Source organism: Chaetodon trifascialis, chromosome 21 (genome assembly GCF_039877785.1).
Source record: "Chaetodon trifascialis isolate fChaTrf1 chromosome 21, fChaTrf1.hap1, whole genome shotgun sequence".
NCBI lineage: Eukaryota > Metazoa > Chordata > Actinopteri > Chaetodontiformes > Chaetodontidae > Chaetodon > Chaetodon trifascialis.
This window is the reverse complement of record NC_092076.1, coordinates 13,982,203-14,007,622: the sequence shown is the minus strand read 5'-3', so window position 1 is coordinate 14,007,622 and position 25,420 is coordinate 13,982,203. Positions and strand designations below refer to the sequence as shown.

The window sequence follows — 25,420 nt, the reverse complement described above, 5'->3', positions numbered from 1 at the left end:
AGTATCATTCCTATTAAACAAAAACACACCGACAAGCTGTCACATCTGAAGAAAGCACAGAATCACTGTATTCTGCTTATTTTGTTTTATTGCACTTTTACCATGATGCAAAGAAATGAAAACAAAACAAAACAAAAAAATCCACAGAAACAATGAGTTGAATAAAAAAAGAAGCATTTTCACTTTAAGAACACACCATCTAAAGGTTCTCCATGGATCCACCCACACGTCCATACACACCGTACTGACCTGACACAGGACTATGGAAACTTAGACTGTGTAATAAAACCCTCATGAATCAGATGAAGTCAGCACACAGACACATGTAGACCTCCGTGTCTTATCTATAGCTCGTACCCGGGAGGAGTTGAAACCTTTCTGCTATGAAACCAGACATTCAAGTATTTCTATCATTGCACAGGCACTAGATTTTCCTACTGTATATATTAACTTTCAGCCAGCGACTGAATCGTTGACACCAACAGTTAAGCTATCAGCTGTTGGTGATGAATGAAATATACATCCTGAAAAATAATCTCTCCACAACAGCAACATCTGGACATCAAATATATTACAAAGAAAACAATAATATAAAACTATTAGTGTCACATTTGGCTTTTGGTACCAGAAATCTAACCTCATATCTGTTTGCACTGAAAGAAATAAAACCAGAAGTTGGATTAAATGATGTAAACACAGGCTTGGTTGAATGTAACCAATACTTGTGGCAGCTGTAAACCAATCGGAAAGCGAGTTGATGCTTGATGGGGTGAAACTTGACTGAGAGGCACCGATGTTTGCACATGCTCAGTTTGCCCTCTTTTGGACAAATGAGGAAGTACACCACTGTGATGTTACTGATTAGTATTCATTTCAAACAATAAATATGAATTTTTAATAAATATTCTCTCAAGTACAAGTAATATTTATGGGCAAAACTAAGGAACAAATCCAGGAGTAAACCTGCACTCCAATCAAATATCTCCATCTTGAATGCCAATGACAGAAGCTGAATCAGCTCAGCAGAAATAAAACGTAACAAAACACACTATGCAATGAAACATGTTCCAGCAAATCAGTAAAACATCATTTTGATAATTAAGACAACAGGAAGTCATCCTCCGCCTCCTCCTCTGCTGTGAACGAAACACTTGCAATACCAACAATACGTAGAAACACATAATTCATCTTGTGAGGAGAGGGAGGGGGGTGGGGGTGGGGGGGTCAGGCGGTTCTTTACAAGCCCCTCAGAATTCACTGAATTCAAAACAGGGTCCCGAACAAGACAGAGAAGGCGTCTCTTGCAAGACTTTCATGGTTTGGTAGTGCTGCGGTGGGCCGGTGGGTGTTGGGTGACACTATCCTACACTAGGGCCAGGGTGGGCTATTTTAAGGAGTCTGGGTGATGTGGGGGTGGTTCAGTTTTGTCTGTGACCCGGCCCCAGATCTGTCCAGAAGTCTTCGACATCACCTGCGTCTCGGGCATCAGCACAGGGTCCAGTCATTGCACTGTTTTTCAAAGTCCAGTCCCATCCAGCAGGCCTCCACCTCCACACAGCTTAAACTGACCTCAGGCAGGTGGGCTTCCCTGTGAGTTCAGCCAAAAAAAAAACAAGCCCTCTGAGGAACTCAGCACAGATGGAGCTCATCTGCGTTACAGGATGCCAGTCCAGTTTTAAGATAGCGACCGGATCTCCGATCTCCAGGGATTCAGTCCCGTCCAGCTGCCAGCGCCCTCAGACAGCTACCTCCGTCGCGGGCCGGTGTGGGCGTAGTCCGTCCCCTGGTGGCCATGGAAGTCGTCCTCTACAACGTAACTGTAGCCCTCCTTTTCAATGCATTCTGACAGCACATTCAGCACCTGGAGACAAAGACATACCACAAGACAAGAAAAAAGGTTGAATTGTTGACGAAGAAAGGCTCAAAGTTTGACCCAGATCGTCATCTAAGTCCTAAAACTACTCATACTAGCGGCGCTGGTGTAGCACTGACCTGGCGTAGTCGTCTGTCCATGGCATTCAGGTGTGGCTGGATGAGGATGGGACTGAGGCGGTCCCTCACCAGGGATTCCGCCATAAGCATGGACAGCTTGTACTCCTCCTTAGCCAGCAGCTGCAGACGCAAGTGGGTCGACTTCCTTACCCTGCAGAAAGAGAGCAGCCGGGGGAGAAGAGTCACGCTCACAGCCACACAGCCATATGCTCAATTACACTGACAGCTATCACATCATCGTATGTTATGAAGCTACACAAAAACACCAGGGACAAGTCTTACCTGCAGCACTGGGTCAGCGGAACCAGGATGGACATCTCGTCGTGGGAGTGCTTTCCAAAGCTAGGGTTAAAGATAAAAGCATGAATGGATGTGAGAGTGATGTATTTTTTCCTATGCTGTTGTGACTTCAACTGCTGTTCTTGTTTTTTTTATTATTTACAGTCAATCCGCATATACATCCATTGAATACTCCATATCTCAGTAATTGTCCAGAACAGGCTTCATTTGAATTTCAAAAAGCTCAGTATTGCACACTGATCAACTGTACGCGAGCTCATTATGATGCCACACAGAGTTTATGAATTATTTACTATAATGCCTTAAAGCCTAATGATGTTTTTAAAGCTCTTAGTCACTCCCTTTGCTTCTGTAACATTCACACATTAAGATTAATGAGTTTTCCTATAAGCCATCCAAAAGTGTGACCGTAAGTCCTTTCAGAAAATGCTTCTTTAGATTTATTACGTCTTAATCACTCATTTTGGGCTTTTTTTAAGGAAATGTTTTATTTTTATGTGGTAAAACCATTTTAGAGATTGTTCCAAATGTATGTCACCCACACATTATGTCCTTGTTTTTGTAATTCTCTCAATTGATTGATTTACAAAAATCAATGTAGCTGATGAGGTAAAACATTAAATATATTGTCTTTGTACTGTTTTCAGATGAGTATATGTCGGAAAGGATCAGCAGGTTCTGTTTTATTTGTGTTTAAAACAGCCTTTTTGGAGTCATGGCAGTATCATGCAGTGACGTACCCTCTGCCATTGTCCAGATGGATGATGAAGGTCTCATTTCCAAACTTTTCAAACGTCTCATAATGGTGTCGATCCATGTTTCCTGTGTTGAAAGTAAAAAGTTCAGCTAAGAGTGAAACAGTGGTAAAATAAAAAAGAGAAAGCAGCTTCTTACATGTCATGGACTGTCACTACGTGTGTGTTTGTATACACAATGTTTTGACCATTCTTGACCTCAGAAACAGTGCTCAGACCACCACGCTTACTCACCCATGAGGAAGTCAAAGATGGTCATGTCCATGATGTCCAGCAGCCGCGTCCCACTGTCATAAGGTGGAGTCTGTTTGACTTCCTCGCAGTAGTCCGGGTCCACCTCCCACCTGAAGAGTTTCAAACATCACACAAAAAACAACTTGTTTACTTTTTTAGCACTTTTACTAGAATTTGCAAAAACATCATGAAATCTAATCCTTTAAGATGTTTGTCGCGCCTTGAGATGATTTTGGGAAACTAAGACATGGATGACGCATGGTTTCCGTGATATCTCACACACCACAGACCTCATGAGTTACTGCTCCTGGTAATTGACAGCGAGTGTAATAAACATCCTCTGGCAGCTGGACCGACGGACTCTACAGTGAACCCCTCAGTGTGTGCTTCATTCAGTGAGTGCACGATCGATCTCTTACTCTGCCTTCTTGCGCTTGTGGTAGGAGCGTCTCCACGGGTTCCTCCAGGTCTTGCGTTTGGCGAGGGCCAGGTCTGGGAGGAAGGCAGCCAGGGATCCTTCTATCTGGTCGGGTTTACCGCACAGAGCGTGCTCGGTGGAGCAGTAGTACGAACACTCTCCGTAGAAACACACGTTGTTGGCTGAGAATTGGAAAAAGAACTCATGTTGTTGTGGCCACTTTGTGAAAACATTGTTTATAACAGCTAAAAAGTGACCGTTTGGTATATTCTAATACAGCCTATTATGTGCACAACTCTTATATTTAAGGAACCATTTCCTCAAGAGAAAAATGACTTGGGGACGTTCAGTGAGTTGTATTAATTGCTGAGACTGTCAGTATTTTTAATCCAGTAAAGATTTTCCATGTGCATAATATGTAAAGTAAAGGTTGCATCATTAATAAACTGTCGCGCTTAGACACAAGCTAAAGTCCCCTGATAACACTAATCCCATGCAAATGAAAATCACAGTAATTCCGGGCACAGAACTAGCTTTGCTCCACATTATGAAGAAGGAAACTCATTTTTGCTTGGCATTCACTTTGGCATGATGAAAAAAACTGCACTGAGATTGCTACAAAAACACGACTGATGGTTGTAAAACAGTGTGTGTCCCACAGTTTTGGGGTACGCATAACAAGAACTAAAGAGAATAGAAAAGAAATTTGTGCATCATTTTTATTACCTCTGTGAATGCGGCAAAATCAATTTCATGGTATCATGGTTAGAATTGGTTCCTTTTAGATGTGTCTGTAAAAACCAATAGCTCTGCCCTTTTTTCGGTGTGTACCTGGTGAAATGAAGAAGGTCCTCCAGAGCTTTTTGTCTCTTGTGACATCTCGGATCTCCTTCGTCATGTTGACAAGCCTGCCGGCCACAGGGGGGACGCGGCGAAAGTCCAGGACCCTACAGGACAGAGACACATACAGAGGGGTTACAGTCTGCCTTCAGAATAAGACAGATGTTTTCAAACTGTGAGATGCGCCTCCTGTGGGGGGTCAGGGAGAATCAAATCGGACTCCTTCTCAGATAAATGTTGATAAATCTGCTGAGAAATCATGTCTTTTTTAGTTTTCTTCAGGATCAAAGCAATCCAGTGACAGCCTGTCCATCAATGTGTACACTGCAAACCTTAACAGTTAATAGTTAATTCGGCATACTTTCATGGTGCCAATTTGCCAAAAATGTGCACAAATATAGGTTAAAAATTGGATCGATATGTATTGATATTACGAAAATGTTGCTTTATTTTCAATAATTTGGAGAATGCTAATCAGCTTTACATTTTCCCCTAATGACCCGTCTATGCACAGCGACGAGCTGTTTGTACAAAGAAAACACTATCCACCCCAGATGGGACTCGAACCCACAATCCCTGGCTTAGGAGGCCAGTGCCTTATCCATTAGGCCACTGGGGCAGCCAGAGAAAGTGGGACACACATGTGATTTAACGTCACTGCCAACAGGGGGCACTGTGGCATAAGTGATGACCTGCCAGTTAGACCACATGGTGGTAAACCTCCCTGTGGTTTTTATGTGGCTATCATTCTACATCAAACACATTTTTAACTTCCACACAGCTGTCTGATGTAATAGATTTGGAGATGCAGGGAACCTATATCTCTATTCCATCTTGTGAGGCCACCGTGATTTTGTGTCTTCGCTTCATTTAACAGGAAACCAGCATTAGTGTCTCTGCATATGTATGTCAGATGGAGAGAGACAGGGTTAATAAAGCTGTCTTTCACTAAGAGATGGCGTGCCTGTCTTCCCGTGTGCGTGCCACATGCCTATTTTATGCATGTGTGGCCCCTGTCGTCAATACCACCCGGGCTACAACATCGGCACGGGCTCTTTAAAAATTGATACTCCTGACAACACCTAATGGCCAAGGCCTGAGGGCAGAGAGCCACGGGAAGAGAGAGAGGAGAGAGGCATGCGAAAACCTGGTGGGGGAAAATTTCAGGAGCTGTTAACTGAGAGCTCGTCGCAGAAATGATGCCATCCCGTATCGTGCCAGTCATGACTCTTCCCCCGGACACAGGATGAGGCACCGGACAGCACCATCTGGCCTGCTGGGCCGCGGCCGGCTGCCATGTTAAAGGAACAGCTAGAGCCGTCTTCGCTTCTGTTCATCACTCGTGCTTTTTTTTTTGTTCCAACCTTGTCCCTTGGATAAACCTTATTCCCATGATAGCCATTTAAAACTTGTGTTGTGTTATATTCGGGGTGGCACTGAGAGGCCAGCTAAGAACTGCGCGCAAACAACAGCTCGGGAATCATCACTTCACATATTCCCAGCTGAAACATGTCGAAGACGCCGCTGGGTGTAATGAATTTAGAGCTGCATGGTTTCATACATTAAGACCACATCGGTCCTTGTATGCCTTTGTGTCTTGCTCACTTTAGCTCCCCGGATGCAGCAATGCTAAGTGCACTTCCCATTGAAATCCAATGACATAATTAATGATGCTTATAGCAGTGTAGCCTATATAAGAAAAGACAAGGGGCTGTGTGTATGCACGCGCCTGTGTGAATGCTGCTTTTAAAAGAGCCTGTGTGTGTCTGCGGGCCCCCTGGGAGGCAGTGTAGCCTCTGTCTCTGCACCAGCAGCAGCGGCAGCAGCAGCTCTGTAGCCAGGCTCTAATTTAGAACAGACAAAATAAGGAAAAAAAATAAAGCGCTGCTTTTGGCAAACCCTGCCTGGCTTATATTTAGAATGGGCACAGGGCCTTTCATGCCTTTGGTTTCCTCCTCTTCCCCTTAACCCACACATATGCCGGGAGTGTGTGAGCATATTTTCGCGTGTGTGTGCGTGTATAAAGGACCAGATGTGTAGCAGACTGGTGAAGAAAGCTGCTGCTAATGCAATTGCTGCTGAACTGTGTCATCGTGCCTCAAGGAAAAGCAGATTCAACATCACTCTCACCCTCCGTGGCCCCTTTGTGTGTATGTGAGTGGACATGTGGGTGCGTGTGTGTGACCTCAGCATCATCTTGTATCACCAGTATTCACACACTACAACATAATCCCTCTGCTCATAATACCATAGTGCCACAGTGACGTCAGCTGGACTTTAATAGCAACGCCACCGCAATGCTCTCTCTGGTCCATCAGAGAGCCTCATGAGGTTTTCTCTTTTCATTAAAGTCTCTCCGGCAGGCCGGCCATAAAGTGTTAACCTTGTAAAGGCAGTGAAGTCAGAGAGCGTGGTGGTTAGCTAAGCAAGGAGGCTGCAGTCATTGTTCAGTCAGATGCTGGCTGCGGGAGGGCGGCATTCATTCTCTATGACTCACGGCCTCTCGGAGATCACAGCCTCTACTGTACGAGAGCGGCTCACACCGCACGCTGTGTTTGAAAAAGACAAAAACCAAAAAGACTAGTTCTGAGGGAAGGAGATGGTGAGAAGGAGAAGCACATGTACAAATAAGAGCAGAGAAGCTGGGTATGCCTGCATACAAATGCACACACAGCTGTATTGCTATACTTGGGGGGACCACACAAGCTAAGACAGTTCTGCCCCTGAAGGTCTGGTGTCATGCGCAATTTTGGTCCCCCTGGTGGTTAATGAGCTGACACGAAGAGAATCAAATTAACCATCAGGGAGGAAGAAAAGCTGCAGGCGGCTGGCCCTGAAGGATGGAAAGAAGTGCTTGGGCTTGAAGGGCTGCACCTGAGGATCACATAAGCTTTGACATGGAGGGAGAATGTGTGGAATAAAACATCTCAGGTCATCTATCGTGATCATTTTTTAAAAAACTGACAGTGTTTTATGAGTGCAATGCAATGCTTTCACCTGCAAAATGCTCCTCAAATAGATGCAAAACAACAGAAGCCAAAGCAGCCTGGATTACATCTCTCCCTGACACTTGATTTATATCGTTAACTAAAGCTGTTTCTGTGTTTTATGGCTCAGTGGTTTCACTTAATCACACCTTTAAAGGCATTATTGGGAGTCTGAGGCTATTTACAAAAACCACCCCTGCAGCTGCATAAGATACCACCTAGCTTACCAAGATGCTGAAATGTCTGTTTTCCAGGAGGAGAAGAGAAGAAGACAAGACAGATGAATGTGACGGGATGTCCCAAAAAACATGCATCACGCACACACAAAGACACACACATAGACAGACAGACGCACACCCCTGAGACCGGCTAATGGGGACTGACCTGTCCAGATGAAAGGCAGCGATCTCAGCATTGTGTCTCTCAAAGTCAGAGAAATAGAAGAAGTCCGGTGGGGTCTCCTGCTCCCGGGTCTGCCTGCGGAGACACAAGGAAAAAGAATTAGAGGTCAGGTACAACTGTCAGGCAGAGCCAAGGTTTCGACAGTCAGCAATATGGAAAAGGCTTAGCGTTAACCGGACAATGCAGCACATTAAAAGTTAGCTGCAACCATTATTTTCTCCATTTAGCGGTTTGGTCTGTAGAATCACACAAGCAAAAAAAGATCCCAGAGGTCCAAAAATGATTTGTTTTGTCTGGTCAACAATCCAAAACACACTCAGTACATTTTACATTATTTAGACGTTTTCATCACAACTTCACCTTTCCACTGATGTCTCACTCCAGAGCGGCCCAGTCAGTGATAAAACACTCCGGCTTCACACCCGTGTACCTAATACCACCAACAGCATTTGTGAGCAGTAACCACGGCACAGTAAACTAGTGTCCTTGCCTCACAAAGAGGCCTTCGCTGCTGTGGGTGTTTTGTGGGGCAACAAGAAGAGGGGACAATTGAAGGTCAGAGACTTCCTCCTGAAGCATCCACTCCTGTTCTCGATCTGTACCTATTTCTGTCCAGCTCTGATCCTTCCCCAAAAAACTGCTTTCCACACACATTCTGCCTTAAAGCTCTTACTGGAGGGGAAAGAGGCTCTTAAAGGCTTAAATCCCAGAGCTGATGGAACACGGGCCAGGATGGGGCAGGACGGGTAGCCAGGGTAAAAAGGCGAAGTCAAAGGAAGTGGAGGTGAAAAGACTCCAGGAGAAGGTGCAGGATATAGAAAATATGTTAATGTCTTTGAAAAGAAAAAAAAAAACAAAAACAAGGAGAGCCGAGCGGTCTGTCGTCAAATTGAACCCTTCTCGCAGAGGAGCTGCATATTTTAGCTCTTTTTCCTTTTATACGCGCAGCCTTCTCAATGCTTTTTTATTGACAACAGTAAATACTTTCCAGGAAGGCAGCTGAGTGTAATGATTTGGACTGCAGCCTCTGCCATTTCTGCTTCAGCTAGCTGAGGGAGGAGGAGAAGAATGGAAACTATCTTGGCAACTTCTCTTTCTCTCCTTCTCTCTCTATTCCCTCCGGATGCCTCTCTGTTTATTTCTCTCAAAATCCTCTATCTCACCTCCTCTGCTTCCCCGCTCTCCCTCACGCAGAACTGTTTTCTCTCGCTTTTTCTCCCTCCACGTCCACAGCTTAATACTTTATATCTGTCTGCCTCTCCCTCTCCCTCTCCTTTCCATCCGTCGCTCCCTCCCTCAGCTGGCTGGCTGATTGTAACTCCACAGCTGCGTGGCTGACATATGCACCAGTCATTAACTAACCCAACATGGAGCCCAGAAACACAATCATCCACTAAAAATTCTCAATTTCCTCCTCTCTGTATCGCTCTTGTTCGGTCTTTCTCTCATCTTTCTCCATCCTGAAGCCCCCTGTAAGCCTTTGACACACAGCCACGTGCAGCTGGGTGGTCGACTTTGACCAAAGTAAACAGAAAATCATAATGTGGTGTGATATTTTTTGTTTTAAATACCCACAGCAGTGTGCTGTGATCAGCATCCACATGGACCATATGCAGTCTATCATGATAACCTCTCCCTCCTTTAATGTCGGCGTCTTCGCTCTCCTCACCTCTCTCCTGCTCATCCCTCACTTCTCTGCCGGTAAAGGCTGAGCGCTGTCTGTTGATTGTATCGCTCTCTTCTTCTGGATAGCCTTGCTTCAGGGACACAGCTCTCGCTCTACATCATCAAAAATGATACTGACTTTGAAAGCAGAGCGCGGTGTCTATTTACACCAGCGCCTGCAACGCGACAATATCATTCAGTCCGGCATACAAGGCGACTACAACTGTTTTATCGATGGGGACAGTTGTGCTACGTCAGGTCTTGGATTTATGTCAGTCTTAAGTGAATACATCAGTGATGTTTTGTGGAGACTATAATAGCTAAAGTTTGGGATAAACTGTTTTGGAAGTGGAGTGAGGTGGAAGGTTTAAAACTGAAGCCCAATGAAATCATTTGGTGGAACTGCATGATGGGATAAAAACGACATGTTTTCCAAAGCCTCCATCTGGGGTGACCCTATAGCTCAGTTGGTAGGGTGTGAGCCCTATGTCTTGAGGCTGTCAGTCCTCTGCAGTGGCCACAGATTTGACTCCCGCCTGCTTCAGCTATCACTATCATAAAGGCTAAAAAAAAAAAAAAAAAGAAGCCTCCATCTGTTCTTTCTTGTCCACTTGAATGGCGGTGAATGGCAATGAAAATGAAGCAAATGTCAGCAGCTGGTTAGCTTAGCTTAGCATAAAGACTCGAAACAGGGGGAAACAGCTAGCATAGCTCTGTCCAGAGGTAAAAAAAATCGCCTACCAACACCTCTAAAGCTCACAATTAACATGTTACGTCTGTTTAAAAATGACAACTTTAAACAGTATATTTATGCCAAAGATCTTCCATTTACTGCAGAAAAACGGCAACACTGACGCAACACTAATGCAACAGTAATTTAGTGAGTCAAACTGGTAACTAAAGCATTAGCTCAACATGCTTTTAGTGAAACCCCTGATTTACTAGATTACCCTAAAAACCATGATGCAGTAACTATATATATTTTTCAGCATCAGCATTTAGCATGACACAATTAATATGTGACATACACAACCAGTGAATTTTGGATTTTGTGACATGCAGACAGAGCCAGGCTAGCCGCGTCCATGTTTCCAAGCTAAGCTAAGCTGCCTGACATATTGTTTTGTAAAATAAAGACACCATCTAGTCACATTCACAGGGACCTTTTTCCATTTAAGTTCCACTGACAAATGAGTTCTAACTTGCCACTAGTTCATGACCACGCTGCCAGGAGTCATGGAGATTTCTTGGAGGATAAGCAAACACTCCAGTGCAATGATTCATGGTCATTCAGCCTTAAAGAAACCCACAGGCATACTTCACATAGTCCCACTACATTGCAGTCTCTATAGGGGAAGATACCACAATAAGCTGCTTTATTCATGCTTCTATTCATGAGCTCCAGTGTGCTCGATGAGGTGCACATGTTTTGTGTCCCTGCTTTTCTGTGAGTAAGTGAATGCTAATATGAGCGAGCGGCATGTGAATACAAGCATGTGTTTGCGTTTCAGACTCGTTTCTCTGCCTGTGGCCCGGCTTGAGATGTGGCCGCAATGATGCTCTCCTCTCACTGAGTGCCAGCCAGGAAGCAGGAAGGCTGGATAATTACTGTGATCCACGTCCAATTCAAATGTCAATAAAGTTATTTAGAGCATGGCATGATGCCCGCCCCCCCTCCACCGTTGACCAGGAGAGAGGACAAGTGAAGACAGAGAAGAAGTGAAGAAAAGAGAAGAGATTACATGTAACTGTGATAAAGGCAGCAGAGTTAAATGGGGAGGATAACCAGGGACAGTGTAGAGGACAAACTACAGAAGATGTCTCTTAGTGTTCTTTGAACTAACAAACATGCAGCTGTTAGGCGTTATGTAACATTGCGTTTGACTCCTCTAACAGCAGCACCTGTGTTCAGGCAAATCTGAGCGTGTTCTGATCAAGCAACCCATTAGGGGCGTGTTGTCTCAAGGAAGCTGTGCCGTCAACGCAAAGCAGAGGGAACATACATAAATGCATGACCACGTAATAAAGTCTATAAATGTTTGAGCACACACTACGCGCAGAGCTCCGAGAAAACAGAGAGGAGGGCAGAGACGTTGCTCAAGAGCCGCTCGTCCCTTTCACTCTGGACTGCCTGGTTGAGCTTAACCTTTAAAACATTTACAAATCCACAGCAGATTAATCCTGAATGATAAGAAGATATCCTGCAGCAAGCTGACAGAAGAAGCAAATATTTCTTTTCCTCTTCAGCAAGGTATAGCAGAGCTGCCAAACGCTGCTCTGTAAGGGCAGCAGAAACGGTAGATTTTTTATGTAGGCTTTGGTGGCGCCACTATAACCGCCTGTCTACACCGACATCAGATCTTTGATCATCAGCAGCAGGTGATACGTACTGAGCTGAGCACGCCCAGTGTGACCCTGGCCTTGCTGTAAACACATAGTTTACACTTGGCGGCCAGACAGTTTCTTGGCACCGCTCCCCACTCAGGAAGGGCCCCGGCAGCCAGAGGGTCGGCGGAGGTCTAGCAGCAAACACACAGCCGTGTGAAAATATAAAGGTGAATGGGAGCGCTGCATCTGGAAAATCTACCTGTGCACACAGGACGCAGCTGACCTGTGCAACACCAGCAGGAGACACAGAGGCAGGAGGGGAACGAGGGAGGAGGCATTTCCTTTTGCCCTGTTATTGACATCAAGTTGGAAAAAGGTATTCTTGCCTCGAGCTGCAAATAAAAATACACTCTTCAGATTCACTCTCTCCAAATAAGATTCTTGTGTTGGTCCCTTTCCTGCCTTCGGCGATCAGTTGAAAGGGAGCCGGTAGACGTGTAGCATGAGGCTGCTGTGTGCAGCTGGCTGATGCACCGTTGCAGGCTATCAAAGTTCAGCCACTTGAGCGATTTAGTATTCCTTTTCCACAAAGTTGAGGAGCTTTGGAGACAGACTTAAAAAAAAGGAATGGGCAAAATTGGAGCAGTCGAGGAAGAGCTATTCTGACTTTTAGTGCCTTGTTTAGGGCTCCAAAAAAAGCTTGCATTTCCATGTGGCATTACAGTAACAAAATTATAAATATGTACAAAATGTTCCTTTAGTAGAACAGTCACAACAATCTCAAATCCATGTTTCCATTTTGAAGACATCAGTGTTGCATCCCAGTGGCTACAAGTTATTCATAATGAAGAATCCAAAAGATGTGACAGCTCAGCATTATGCATGAGGCCTTTCACTGTGAACTCCTTCCACACAACTGAATGCACAGTGGACTTTATTTTCTTTCTCTTTCCAAGCTTTTCATGGTCCAACTTGCTCACTTGTGTGCACTCCTTGTTTGTATGCATTTCATTTCAAAACAGAGCTGAGTTATGGAAACAAAATATGATCAAAGCGTTCTTTCTTTTGACATTACAATAAGCGTGAATATCTTTTCCAAGGTAATGTATAATACCCAGAGTATCACCGTGTTTCTGTGCATTTAGGCGTAGCCAGGAGAGGATGTTTTATGTAGTTTCAAAGTCAAACTGCCAATCGATCACCATAAGCTAAAAGCCACGGTTGTAGACCACAGCGTAGAGGGGAAGCAGAGCAGAGGAGTAAAAAGATATGCTGTAAAATAGAAAAGGACAAGGGCATCTTCCAGCCCCAGCGGGTTCCCACCAAAGGGCTGACTCCACACACTTGTCACACATCATCCGTCAAACCCACGGGCATGGTGAAGCGAGCGCACACGCACAAAATCTACGCCCATCCATGTACCCATACACAAAAATAGGACCATGCTGCACACGCGCACACGGATACAGACGAAGAGGTTTTTCAAACCTCAAGAGGGGGGCGTTGAGCTGCAAGGAGGCAGGTAAGCTTTAAATGCATGAGAGGGTAAGACAGCGAATCCCATCTAAGGGTCACAAAAATCCCCACCATCACCACCACAGGGAGACTGGTGACGAGCGGAGGCGGTACATTGTTTTATCTCAAGCATAACGCATGTGAAGGCTGACCTTTTGAGCAACGACATTTGATAAATTGAGAATAAATCCTTTCGCCAGCAAATAAGACAAGGGTACCTGCATGTTTGCATGGACGATATGCATTACTGTTTACTGGTGTCGCTGCTACAACCCTTGACTGTAATCTTGTGTAAGGATGTGGGGCACAAATGGGAAGCTGTGACAGGTTATTTTGTATGAGTGAGTGCTCTGGAGGTGGTACACACCGAGATGACATTTTGTGTTTGACAGGGAGAAGACATCCACAGAGAGAAGGAAAGAAGGAGAGACAGAAAGGAGACAGAGGGAAGGAGGGACAGAGGTAAAAACATATGAATGGAAGGAAGGAAAGACCAAAGCAAGAAAGAAGAAAATAAAGATGTAGAAAAGAAGCAGAAAGAAAGAAGGACAGAAAAAACAAGGGAAGGAACAAGAAATAAGGGAGGAAAGAATGAAATAAAGAAATAAGTGAGGAAGGAGAAGAGGGATGAAGGAAAGAAGCAAAACAGAAGGGGAGAATCAAGGATGGAAAGAAAGAAAGAGAAGAAGATGGGCAGAAAGCAGGAAGAAAACAAGGATGAAAGCGGGAAAGAAAAGAGAAGACAGATGACAGAAGAAGAATGGAAGGAAAGAATAAAACAAAGAATGAAAAGAGAAGGGAAGGAACAAGGAATAAAAGAAGTAAACAGGGAAGGAGTTATGTTACCTGCTGTCATATGATTGAATTGTTTTTATTTACTCATTTAACTTGGTCAGTACAAAGTCATCTTTCAATCCTCCACTGAACACAACACAGCTGAATGTTGTTTCAAAGCGTCTTTTCCTCACTGACACAACATTTGAAAGAAAAACCCTGAACGCTGGAAATGAAAACACCCGAATGTAACAACACTTGCTGTATCCCGGTCTTAAAATACCAGCATCGGCCTTCAAAAGCCCACAAAGTCAAACCGTGGTGTGTACAGACATAATGAGCCGGCCAGTAAAAATTTCACTCAAGGATTTTTTACTAGCGCTCCACAAACACCCAAGGGCTCCCCAAACAACCTTCACACCAGGTCCAGGTGAGTGTGTGTGTCATGTCTTTGTGTGTGGCTAGGGTGTGTTGCGGTTTTATTAGTGCGATGGCTGTCATAGCTCCTCAGGCACTGCAGTGCTCTTCATCTTCCTCTTCCCTCCTCCTCCTCTTCCTCCTTTACTCCCTTACCCCTTCAGATCCCAGGCCTGACATACAGACAGACAGCTGTTTCCTTCCAGCAAAGCTCTCTCTCTCTCTCCCTCCCTCTCTCGCTCTCTCTCTGACACATTGACACACACGCACACACACGTGCACATAGGTAGGTGCGTGCACACACACATTTGGGAGAGACAGATTAGGAGAAGGAGCAGGAGAGAGCCACAAATAGGCATATATAGGCTACACAGAAAGAAGACACACATACACACTCACATACTGGCAAGTGATGAAAGTATAGGAAGCTAGCATACTGACAACTAGGATAACACACACACACACACACACACACACACACACACACACACACACATACAAACACACCCCGCTACAGCCTGCCTCCTATCTAGAAATTACTTATTCTCCATGGAAAAACAGTTATGTATTCATGTTAAACGCATCCTCCTTCTGAGACCAATTCATAGACATAACCATGATTCACACACATCACAATGCATATGAATAAAGATAATGTCAATTTAATGAATTATGCAACAGAGATGATTTAAAAAAAAACAAACTACATCCTGTTTCAAGTTCAGCCTCTGAGTCCTCGGGGGCCAGCACCATGTAAATGATGCCATCCTGAATAAATAGCCAACTCCTTCACAACACAACAGATTGGGTTTTTTCAATCTGGAGAGACTTCAAAGAGGCCTGTGCTTGAGCAAAGAATAGTCCTAAATGAAAATCACTGAGCAAAACACAGCTATTAGAGGTTTAACGTGTGGCAAGGCACCATGAAGAGTGTTAGCTGCGAGAGGAAGGAGGAGGAGGAGAAGGAGGAGGGAGACGCTGGAAGACGGATGTTCAGCTTGATTGTTATTGAGAGGCTTTTTAGATGACGGCAAGAGACAAGGGACAGAAAGGTGAAATGCGTGTGCCATTAGTTTAAATCTGCAAGGATGTGCATTATCTTTGCATTAATCCTTCATGGAGAGGCACACATGCAAGCATCTGAACACACACAGTAATACCCCAGGAGCAACAATGCTCCACCCGGCCTCCTCTTCCTCTCATGGATGAATGAGCTGTTGTCACGTCATCCTGTAAATATCCTGAGCAGATAAACAGGCCATAAAGATGCAGCCATCACCTCAACATAATCCATGACAGATATACCGCTGCCTCTGACAGCAGGACGCATCCTCCCGACTGTACACATCCTAATACAGCACCAGCTCTCATCTCTGCACCTCTATCTTCCTTACATGTCTCTGTAAACCTTTATAAGAAAAAAAAACCCCATCAACCCTACTACCTCTGACTGTCAGCTCCTCTCCATCTGGATCCGCCGCTCAGAAAAAATAGACTCATCCCAGACCAGGCTTTTTTTTTTTTTTTACTTTTTCAGGATATGTTTTTCATGGTTTGACGGGGCGAACGTGCACATGGCGGAGCACAGTGGCTCTTCTGCATGAGCGAAGGCAACCAGCGGGACGCTTCCAGGAGTCATCCCTCCACTGCTGGAACATTACAGGAAATATCCAATCACTTTTCATGTCGTTTCAAATGCATCAAAGCCAGCAGGAAATCAGGAAGGGCTCCAAGTTAATTAAATTGCATTGGATTAAAAATTCAGTTTGGGAATGCAAGCGCGGCAAAACGCCTGATGCTATTCCTTCCACGTTGAAAGCTGGAGTGGAAGGGCTGGACAGAGTGAGATGAAGATGGATGGATGGATGGATGGATGGATGGATGGATGGATGGATGGATGGATGGATGGATGGATGGATGCTTCAGAGTTAAATGTGGATGGAGGAAAGATTTAAAATGACAGAAACACAAACAGTGAATACCGTTCATGCTGATAGATAGATAGATAGATAGATAGATAGATAGATAGATAGATAGATAGATAGATAGATAGATAGATAGATAGATAGATAGATAGATAGATAGATAGATAGATGTTAAAGAGACAAGAAAGATTCTCTTAATATTCCTGAGTTTTCCACAAGCAGAAGAAATCCTATTTTCCATGCATCAAACCAGGAAATGAAACATGGAGGGGCGATGAAACGTGTTGAAGATTTAAACTGAATCTCTTAACAGAAATGTAAACATGCATCATTGAATTCTCATATAAGCCATATAAGAGGAAGACTGAACTGTTTTTCTAATCTCCATTTCTAAAGCAGGGGTGGATTACACACGCGTGTGTCTTGGTGAGTGGGAAGGGGAGATGATGAATTTCCCCGTATGGCATAAAAGATGATCTTTAATCTGCACTGTTCATTCAGTTCCAAATGAACAACATCAATGAAACGGTGCCACCGTCAGTCGGTTTGCACGGAGCCGCTCAGGAGTACAGCACAAGGGGGCTGCATATTTACCAAATAATCACATTATACTTCACAATTGTACTGTGAACGTATAGCGAGTTGAATTGTGCCTTAGAAATATATATTGTGAAACATGGGTACAACTTAAATTGTGTTTAGAGGAAAAAATAAGAGATTACAGTCTTTATGGTATGCAAATTAGAGATTTTTACTGTGATTTGACTAAAGGGTTCTACAGTGCAGGTGAACCACCAATTAAGCTTTTTATTTTAAAGAAACAGTACTACTCTACCAAAATGCATTTTCAGTATTCTGAATGATTGAGATAAGGTGTTATTAGTAGATTTAAACAAGATAGTACAGCCATGTTAGCATATCTGCGAGGCTGTACTGCATTGTTCTGGGGTAAATGCTAACAGCTCCATGCTAACATGTTCAGAATGATACTGCTAACATCTTTATATTAAGGAAAATTTGTTAAATATGTTACCCCCAACTCCTTTTAAAGAAACAGCTACCACTATACATCTTTTGAAAAAGCTTTATGATGAAAATATGGTGTTGTTATCCCAAGCATCTCTCTTTAGCGGACAATGCTAAGACTGTAAAACCATGCTCGCAGCTCTTTTAAGACTACGCCGCTTTGCTTTGAGATAAATGCTTAGATCAGCATGCTAATATGGTAGAATAATCATGTTAACATGCCGACGTTAAGGATGTTTAAGGTTTAATATGTTAACTGTCTTACTTTAGTGTGTTAGCATGCTAACATTTTTGCTAATTTGCAATATTGGCCAACAGACAGACCTTTATTGCTATTCCAGCTGTTAGCATGGCTACAATCCTGTAATTGAACTGAAATGAAACAGTTAACTTCATGTGATTCTTTGCTTTTTTCCTGCAGTTTGTAACAGTAACCACCACCACCCAAAATTTCCTAAAATTTCCAAAATGAAAATATAGTACAGTTACAACTACAATAATAACAATTACAGATGACAGATTTTTATTGCAGTAGAAAGGGAAGTACAGTAAGTAAGACCTTTCTATAATGCAGATTGGTTAAACAAGCTTTTATGTGAGGCAGGAACAATTTCATCGGCTGAGTTTAACCTCAATGGTAGAGAGAAAGCAGCTACAGTATTATTATGAATCCCCGCTCTTTTGATGGATGCTAGCCATTTTTGATCAGGGTTATTTATTTGCCATTCAAGCTTGCCAGCGAGCAATCTGTGGTTTTGGCTCTGCCCATTTAGGTTGAACTCAAGCACAGCGATTATATCTGCTGCCTTCTGCCTCTGAGTATTAACGTCACGTCTGTCCTGCTGCTGTAACATTCAAACTTGTACTCCTTTTTAGCGGTGACACTAAGACTATCAAACAGCAGCAATACGCAATAAACAACCCTGATTTAAGATGGACAGTGAATGCGTCATCACAGTCAATTATCCATATCTGTAATTGCTGCATATTTGACTTCATTGGAAGTGCTTCAAGTGCCAGTTTGTAAAAATAGCCTCCATTCAGAATGAGAATCTCCACGGGATGATTAGGGGACAGGCTTGGCTAAGACTGATTGCTGTGGCCTTTCCAGAGCTATTCTGGCTCTGCTGAGTGTGTGCCTTCCACTCAACATTGATCTATCGACCCACAGTCCAGTAAAACCTCGCTCAGACCAAAAGGTGAATCTCATTTCTAAACACACACACACACACACACACACACACACACAGCCAAGCCCATGCATACACACACAAACACACAGACACAGACTAACAAGCATGTTGATTTTTGATGACAAGATTGATGTAGCCTCTCTGAATTCTCCTTGCGTCAACAATAGCCACTCTTGCTCTCCAGTGTGTGTGTGTGTGTGTGTGTGTGTGTGTGTGTGTGTGTGTGTGTGTGTGGTCGTGCGCCATTGAACAGCCTTTGCAGGCTTTGTGACAGTGTTGCAATCACCGCAGTGTAATTGGGATTGAACAGCTCTCCCATGTAACTGTAGGTAGGGTCAGGATAACCGTTGCTATTGTCTGCAGTAATGAGATGCAGGTAGATGGCTCGGGGTTAAAGGTTAGTTGTAGAAGACATCACCAAAAATCATTGCAAGCCATTGCAGGGATGGATGGAACATTTTCTGTCTACATATATTTCAAGTAAAAATGCAATTCCCAACAAGGTACTTGTGTTATCTGATGCTTGATATATCAAAATGTAGTTCTACATAATTCCTTTTTAAATACATGTTTTATGACATTTTGAGATGAATAATTGAAGACTGATTCTCATTATTAAGGGTAATCATAAAAAGAGAGTTTCAAGTCTCACTGAAAGCTCTCCATACCTCCATCATCTCTGAGCTCACTCAGCTACTCTGAGTTTTTCTCTCCAGTGTGCAACAACAAAAGCTTCTAGCCGCTATGCAACTACATACAGGGCTGCTCCTTTACAGCTCTGTCATGGCCGTTCTTTCTCTTTTATTTTATGTCTGCATTTCAGCCTCTCTGTTTCTGTCTGTCTCTCACTCTCTTCTCCTACAGGGCAGTCAACTGTGCAGAAGGGAAGCATGCTTTTACAGCTCTGTATTTACACACCGCACAAGTTGGTCATTGTACACGTTGTCGGTCAGGTCATAACATTTCGTCACACGACAAAGACGTTATTCTTTCGGTCAGATGAGTGCTGTGCATTTTCCAAGGCTGCGTTGGTTATGTTTATCTAACCTGCCATGAAATGCAAATGAATATTCAAATCCTGACATGATCATAATCCTTAGTTTGCTGGTTGTTGTGCAAAATTGTCAAAGTTCATTGCAGGCAGTTTGGCTGTCAGGTTGCATTTTGCACAACAGATAAACTAGCTGCCTCCAATTCTCCGTAAAATGTAATATTATTTAATAGAATTTTAGAGCGAGACAAAGTGAAGACTTTCAGGTTGTGTGTTAACTGTTCATTCGTCTTTTGCTGTGTGCAGAAGATATATAGCATCTCATTTCTTCATCCTCTGGCAATCACATTAAAACAAATCTGACTGTTAGCTCGTGGGTCTTAGCAGCTAGCAGAGCAACATGATGGCAGGATGAGTGCTTTATATGACCAAAGAGTGCGGCTGAGGTCGACTTTTTTCTATCTCCTTCATCCTCATCCTGATGTAATAACACAAATGAGGAAGGTGTGGGTGTGTCTCACTATGGCTCCGCATAGCTCTAAGTCACGTCCCCTTTGTGAGCAATCAAATCACGTCCTCAGAGATCAAGGATTTAAATGAGTAGATTTTAGAGGTCGTTTTTCTCAAGCTGACTGCCACAGCATGTATGACATTTTCCTGAAAATTGGAGAGGTAGCACACCTGTAACATTTTCACATCTTTCATGCCCGATCGACCGCTCATACAGCTCTATCCACTGTACCCGAGGGGCTACTTAGATTTGCATATTACAAATGAAAGGCTATATGACTAAAATGATTAGTTTCATATAATTAGATGAGTCGCTTTCCAGCAAAAATGCCAAACATTTGATGGTTCCAGCTCGTTAAATGTGAGCGTTTGATTATCTTAAATTATTTATAGTTAAGTGAATATCTTTTTTTTTTTTGGCAAAACAAGACATTCGATGACTTGTAAGGCACATTTTTAACTACTTTTTTATGTTTAATATTTGTAATTCAAAATCATTTGATTAGTTGAGAAAATAAATGAGCAGATCAAGAGATAATGAAAATTGTTGCAGTCGCAATAATATTTTCACTGAGACTTTCTGTACGGCCGTGGGATTAGGCAACATGTAATAAAGTATCGTTTCAAACAAACACAGCAGAGAACAGGAGAAACTCTCCGACACAAACTGAGAAGCGCCTGAGATGAAACCCAAACCAATTGCCTTTTTTTCCCCCTCCCTGAACAACATTTACTGCTAATTATCAGCTGCTCAGCCTTCCTCAGCTTCTGCTGTTAGCACGCGGAGCACGTAGCACACATCCATCCGCTCACTTCTCAGGCCATTCTTCTCCAGTCCTATCTCCCTCTCCCTCTGCACACGCAGCCTTCATCTGCCTGTAACCAAAACAGCACAGGAGGATGCCGGGGTGTCACTGGGCCTGATGGGACAGCGTGAGTTCTGGCGCTTTTCATTATTCATGCTCGCCCCCCCTCCTCGCCGCACTTTCTCCTCTCCTTTCCCTCAATCCCCTCATCCGCCCTTTTGCTCTCGCAGCGTGCAATGGATTTATTAGAAGGTATTACCAAGAAGGCCCAGTGTTACCGTGCTTACATCCTGACGGACACGGTGCAGGAGGTGAGGAGGGGGAAGTCTGGAGAGGACGGGGATCAGACATGAGGGGGAGACGCATAAGAGGTAACACAACAGCAACATTCATGAGAGGAGAGAGGGAAGAAGAGGGCGTTCTTTAAAATACATTTTTTATCATCTGTGCCTGCAACCAGACACAAGTCTGTGTTAATGATGCTGTGTGGCTTCACTGAGTTTGTATTAACATGAGTACTGGCCTCCTCTTTTCATCAAGCCAGTTGCATCCTATCTTACCTTTTCCATTTTACACTCAATTCAACCTCCATCAAACCTTAAATGTATGTGTCTCATCATGGGAGTAGAGGGTGAAGCCCCTGACTGTACACACACACACACACACATACACACACACACACACACACATACACATACATCATTCATGATGCATATGTTGCTGACAGAGCTGACTTTTCTACATCTAACCAGAACATTAAGGATGACCCAGTCGGAGTATCTCCATGCCAGAGACTGTTCAATCCAGATTATGGCTCTCTGTTTGACACAGCTTAATGGCACAAACACCACACTGCAGACAGGCACCGGCAATATTAATCTTCCTTTGAGAGAGTGGCCAAGTCACACACACACACACACACACACACACACACACACACACACACACACACACACACACACACACACACACACACACACACACACACACACACACACACACACATTCCCTGAGGCAGCAGAAACACGGATGTGCTATTTCATTTGCATATGTCTCTAGGTTTGCTCATTTATGTGTATGCAAGTGCATATTAGTGGCACACACACTCACACACTTAAGATGCTATGTCGTGCCATTTGTGGCATCAGAAACAGAGCATGAAAGCCGCGGCAAAGACACGGGCCTTTCCTAAGCTCATCAAGCGCCTCTCAGAGCTGATAGACTGCAGCTTACTGTACCAGCAGCACTAGCTGCTACACTGCTGAGCACAAAGCCACGGCACTCTGAAACATCACACAGGCCAGCGCCATCCAAACCCCAGAAGAACCTCTCCATCGCGCCGCTCATTGTGTCTCGGACTTATCAGGCCATTCCTGAATAGGAAGCGCTAATAGAATTATGAGGAGGGAGTGAAAGGAGAAGAGAATGGCAGCGATGTTTCTGCTGAGAGCGGATTCGTTTCCAGAGGAGGCGAGATGGTCTTGTGGACATGTGTTGTAGCCATTGTGTAGACTCCAGTCAATAAGGCTGGGGCTGACACTAAATGAACTCCCAGGCACAGAGTAAGAGCACCCGGGGGGAGTCCACCATCCACATCTGTGATTGGAAAGCAGGCAAGAGAAAAAGAGAGAAACAGAAGCAGAGAAGCCGGCAATGCTATTTCCAGTGAGGGTTTGATGCTGAGCGAGCAGGTGGAAAAGTAGAATTTCAAATCGTACACAGACACACACACACTGGCTACCAGCTGTCTTTGACACACACACACACACACACACACACACACACACACACACACACACACACACACACACACATATCTTTGTACAGTAATGCTTGTGAAGAGTGCGCGTTTCCCCAGGAGAGAGGCTGAAGCCAGAGTAGTCTGATTATCTGGAAACAGCTGGACATGGCCGATGAACGCTGGTACACACAGCACAGGACCTCAAACCGGGGTCAATCAGCTCAGCAGCGTGACACAATGTGCTTTAATAGTTTATAATGCTCCAGGGTCCTGTCTCACATTATTAACTTAGTCATAAAGTGCTTAAGGTCATTTAAAAAACATTTACAACGCACATATGGCTTCAAAATGCCTGTTTCTTAAATGGGTTTTGATTCAAAACATTGGCAATCCCATCATAACAAAACTCAAATTAAGAAAATCTTAAGGTGCGAAAAATCACTTACGTGTTATAATCACCCGAGATTCGGTACAAAATGAGAATTTCCAAATGCCGCTCATCACAGAATGAGTGCTGGCATGAAAATTAGACTCAAGCTCAAAGGGAAAAAATTCTCTTCACAGCAGGTTTGGACATCTTTGCTGAGTCCAGCGTCCCCTGTGTGAAGTGCTCGCTCGCTGCTTTTTAGAAGACAGCTTTGTGTTTTGCTCTCGCTTCTCCGTGCTCGGGACCCAGCATCTATTCATTGAGCAAATAAGACAAATTACAGCATTTCAATTAGAGGGGGACAGTGTGCTCTTCTCCATCGCAGACATCATTTGTGACTGACAAAATGGGAATATGTTCACATGCAAATCAAGTTCAAAATGCACTATTACATATATATATAGATTTTAAATGGATTGAGTGAAACTATTTGAATTCAAATGTAGTCATTTCCTTTTAAATGAACCCTTTAAAACTTCAGTCTTTCTGTGGTAAAATACCACCTTGGTAGAGTATGTATGGCTCTATGTGTGCATGTACAGACAGGCACTGTACAGGCCGCCGTTATATAGCTCAGGTTGACACACAGACGGCTCCACTGTGCACAGACTCCCATTGTGAACTGGATGGATCACGACACGTCTGCACTCTGAGCACATGATCAGGTTTTATATGACACGCAGATGCCCTCGGGGACATGCACATGGCAAATTGGAAATTTTGTTATCCAAACATTTTAAGGAGCCAGAGCGTCTCTGGAGGCAGAGCGAACCTCACTGGCGGAGACGAACCTCAGTGGGCAGAGCCAAAGTACCACAGTTGATAAATGACAGCAAAGAAACAAAGAAAAAAGTGTAATGGAAAACAGAAACATGTTAGTGCTAATGGCTTTTTTCTTTTCATTTATTCATGATACGGTGTTTACGTAGGGCTGTAACTAATGATTATTTTCTTTTATTTTGGTCTATAAAACATCACAGTAACGTAGAGCAAAGGTGATGTCATTAAATGCTCTGCTTACAATAAAACAAAGAAAAACCATAAAATGTCACATTTGAGAACCTGGAATCATCAAATGTTCGGCTTTTTTGAAACTGACTTGAGTGACTAATTATTGACATAGTAATAACACTGGCTGGTATTACAGGATATAAACTAGAGCCACATATTCTATTTCCACATGCCAATACGGTCTCCACTTCCTTTACCATGTGTCTTGTCTTGTCTTGTTTACAAAAGTGATATGAACACAGGTGCACTCAGTGGAAACTCTTTCAGAAGCGAGCACATGTACTCACAAAATCAAACGTGCCCAGACTCTTAACACAATGCACATAACATTCTGCTCCAGCTTTGTAATGTTACACCACGTCTTACAGCAGGTTGTGAGAGGCTGCCACACCCAATGTGACTGCAGCTTCACGCCGTGCATCTCTGCTGCTGAAGCATCAATGGCCGACAACACTGTAGCAAACAGCAGCACAGCGACCCTCCCGGCTTCAGAGGGCAGATGAAGGACAGAGATGAGAGCTAAGAGCCTGTAATCTCCCTGGTAACTAATCATCCAGATATACAGATGAGAGGTGTGCGCTCGGAGGGATGTGGTGATCGAACAACGTCTGCGTGCCCCCCCAAGAGCCTATCTGTGTGCTCCCAATGGCCTGGCTGCATGTAGATGCCATCAGATTGCCTCTGATTGAGGCTGAAGTCATCGCTCTCCTCTTCTTGTCTTTCATGTTGGCTACATTAGTGACAGGAGAGTAATCAAAGCTGCCATTAATGCCTGGCCATTTCCTCTGCCCTTGCCATACAGGCCCACGGGGCAGGAGTGCGATTCCACTGGACTGATGTACAGTGTGTGTGTGTGTGTGTGTGTGTGTGTGTGTGTGTGTGTGTGTGTGTGTGTGTGTGTGTGTGTGTGTGAGTGTATGGGGGGGTAATGGATTTTCCTCATTTCCTGTAGCTTCGGACTTGAAAGAAAGCAAAAAAATCACAAAGATGCTATTGATGGGAAGAGTAGGGATTTGTTAACAGTGCTAATTTAGAGACTAAAAGGCCCATCTTTTCATCACCATAAACTTCAGAAATGTTTAATACAGCAGCCCATCTTAGACCATGGCTGACTGTACCAATGCGTGAATCATTAATGGATGATAAACACAAGGCAACGCAGG

The 25,420-nt window shown here is 43.9% G+C and overlaps 1 protein-coding gene and 1 non-coding gene across 2 annotated transcripts in view; both read right to left on the bottom strand.

The window, feature by feature from the left end:
- Positions 1-41: 41 nt before the first annotated feature.
- Positions 42-25,420, bottom strand: part of fam20cb (FAM20C golgi associated secretory pathway kinase b) — a 46,434-nt gene continuing 21,055 nt past the window's right edge. Inside the window, exons 4-11 of the mRNA XM_070989922.1 lie at positions 7,911-8,003; positions 4,531-4,646; positions 3,701-3,881; positions 3,282-3,391; positions 3,033-3,114; positions 2,275-2,334; positions 1,993-2,143; positions 42-1,861 (exon numbers count right to left, since the gene is read on the bottom strand). Of these exons, the coding sequence (XP_070846023.1) occupies positions 1,745-1,861; positions 1,993-2,143; positions 2,275-2,334; positions 3,033-3,114; positions 3,282-3,391; positions 3,701-3,881; positions 4,531-4,646; positions 7,911-8,003 (910 nt within the window). The 3' untranslated portion in view covers positions 42-1,744. The remainder of the gene's footprint in view (positions 1,862-1,992; positions 2,144-2,274; positions 2,335-3,032; positions 3,115-3,281; positions 3,392-3,700; positions 3,882-4,530; positions 4,647-7,910; positions 8,004-25,420) is intronic.
- trnar-ccu (transfer RNA arginine (anticodon CCU)) lies at positions 5,086-5,158 on the bottom strand. Its single transcript has one exon. It is a non-coding gene; the product is annotated as a tRNA-Arg (tRNA).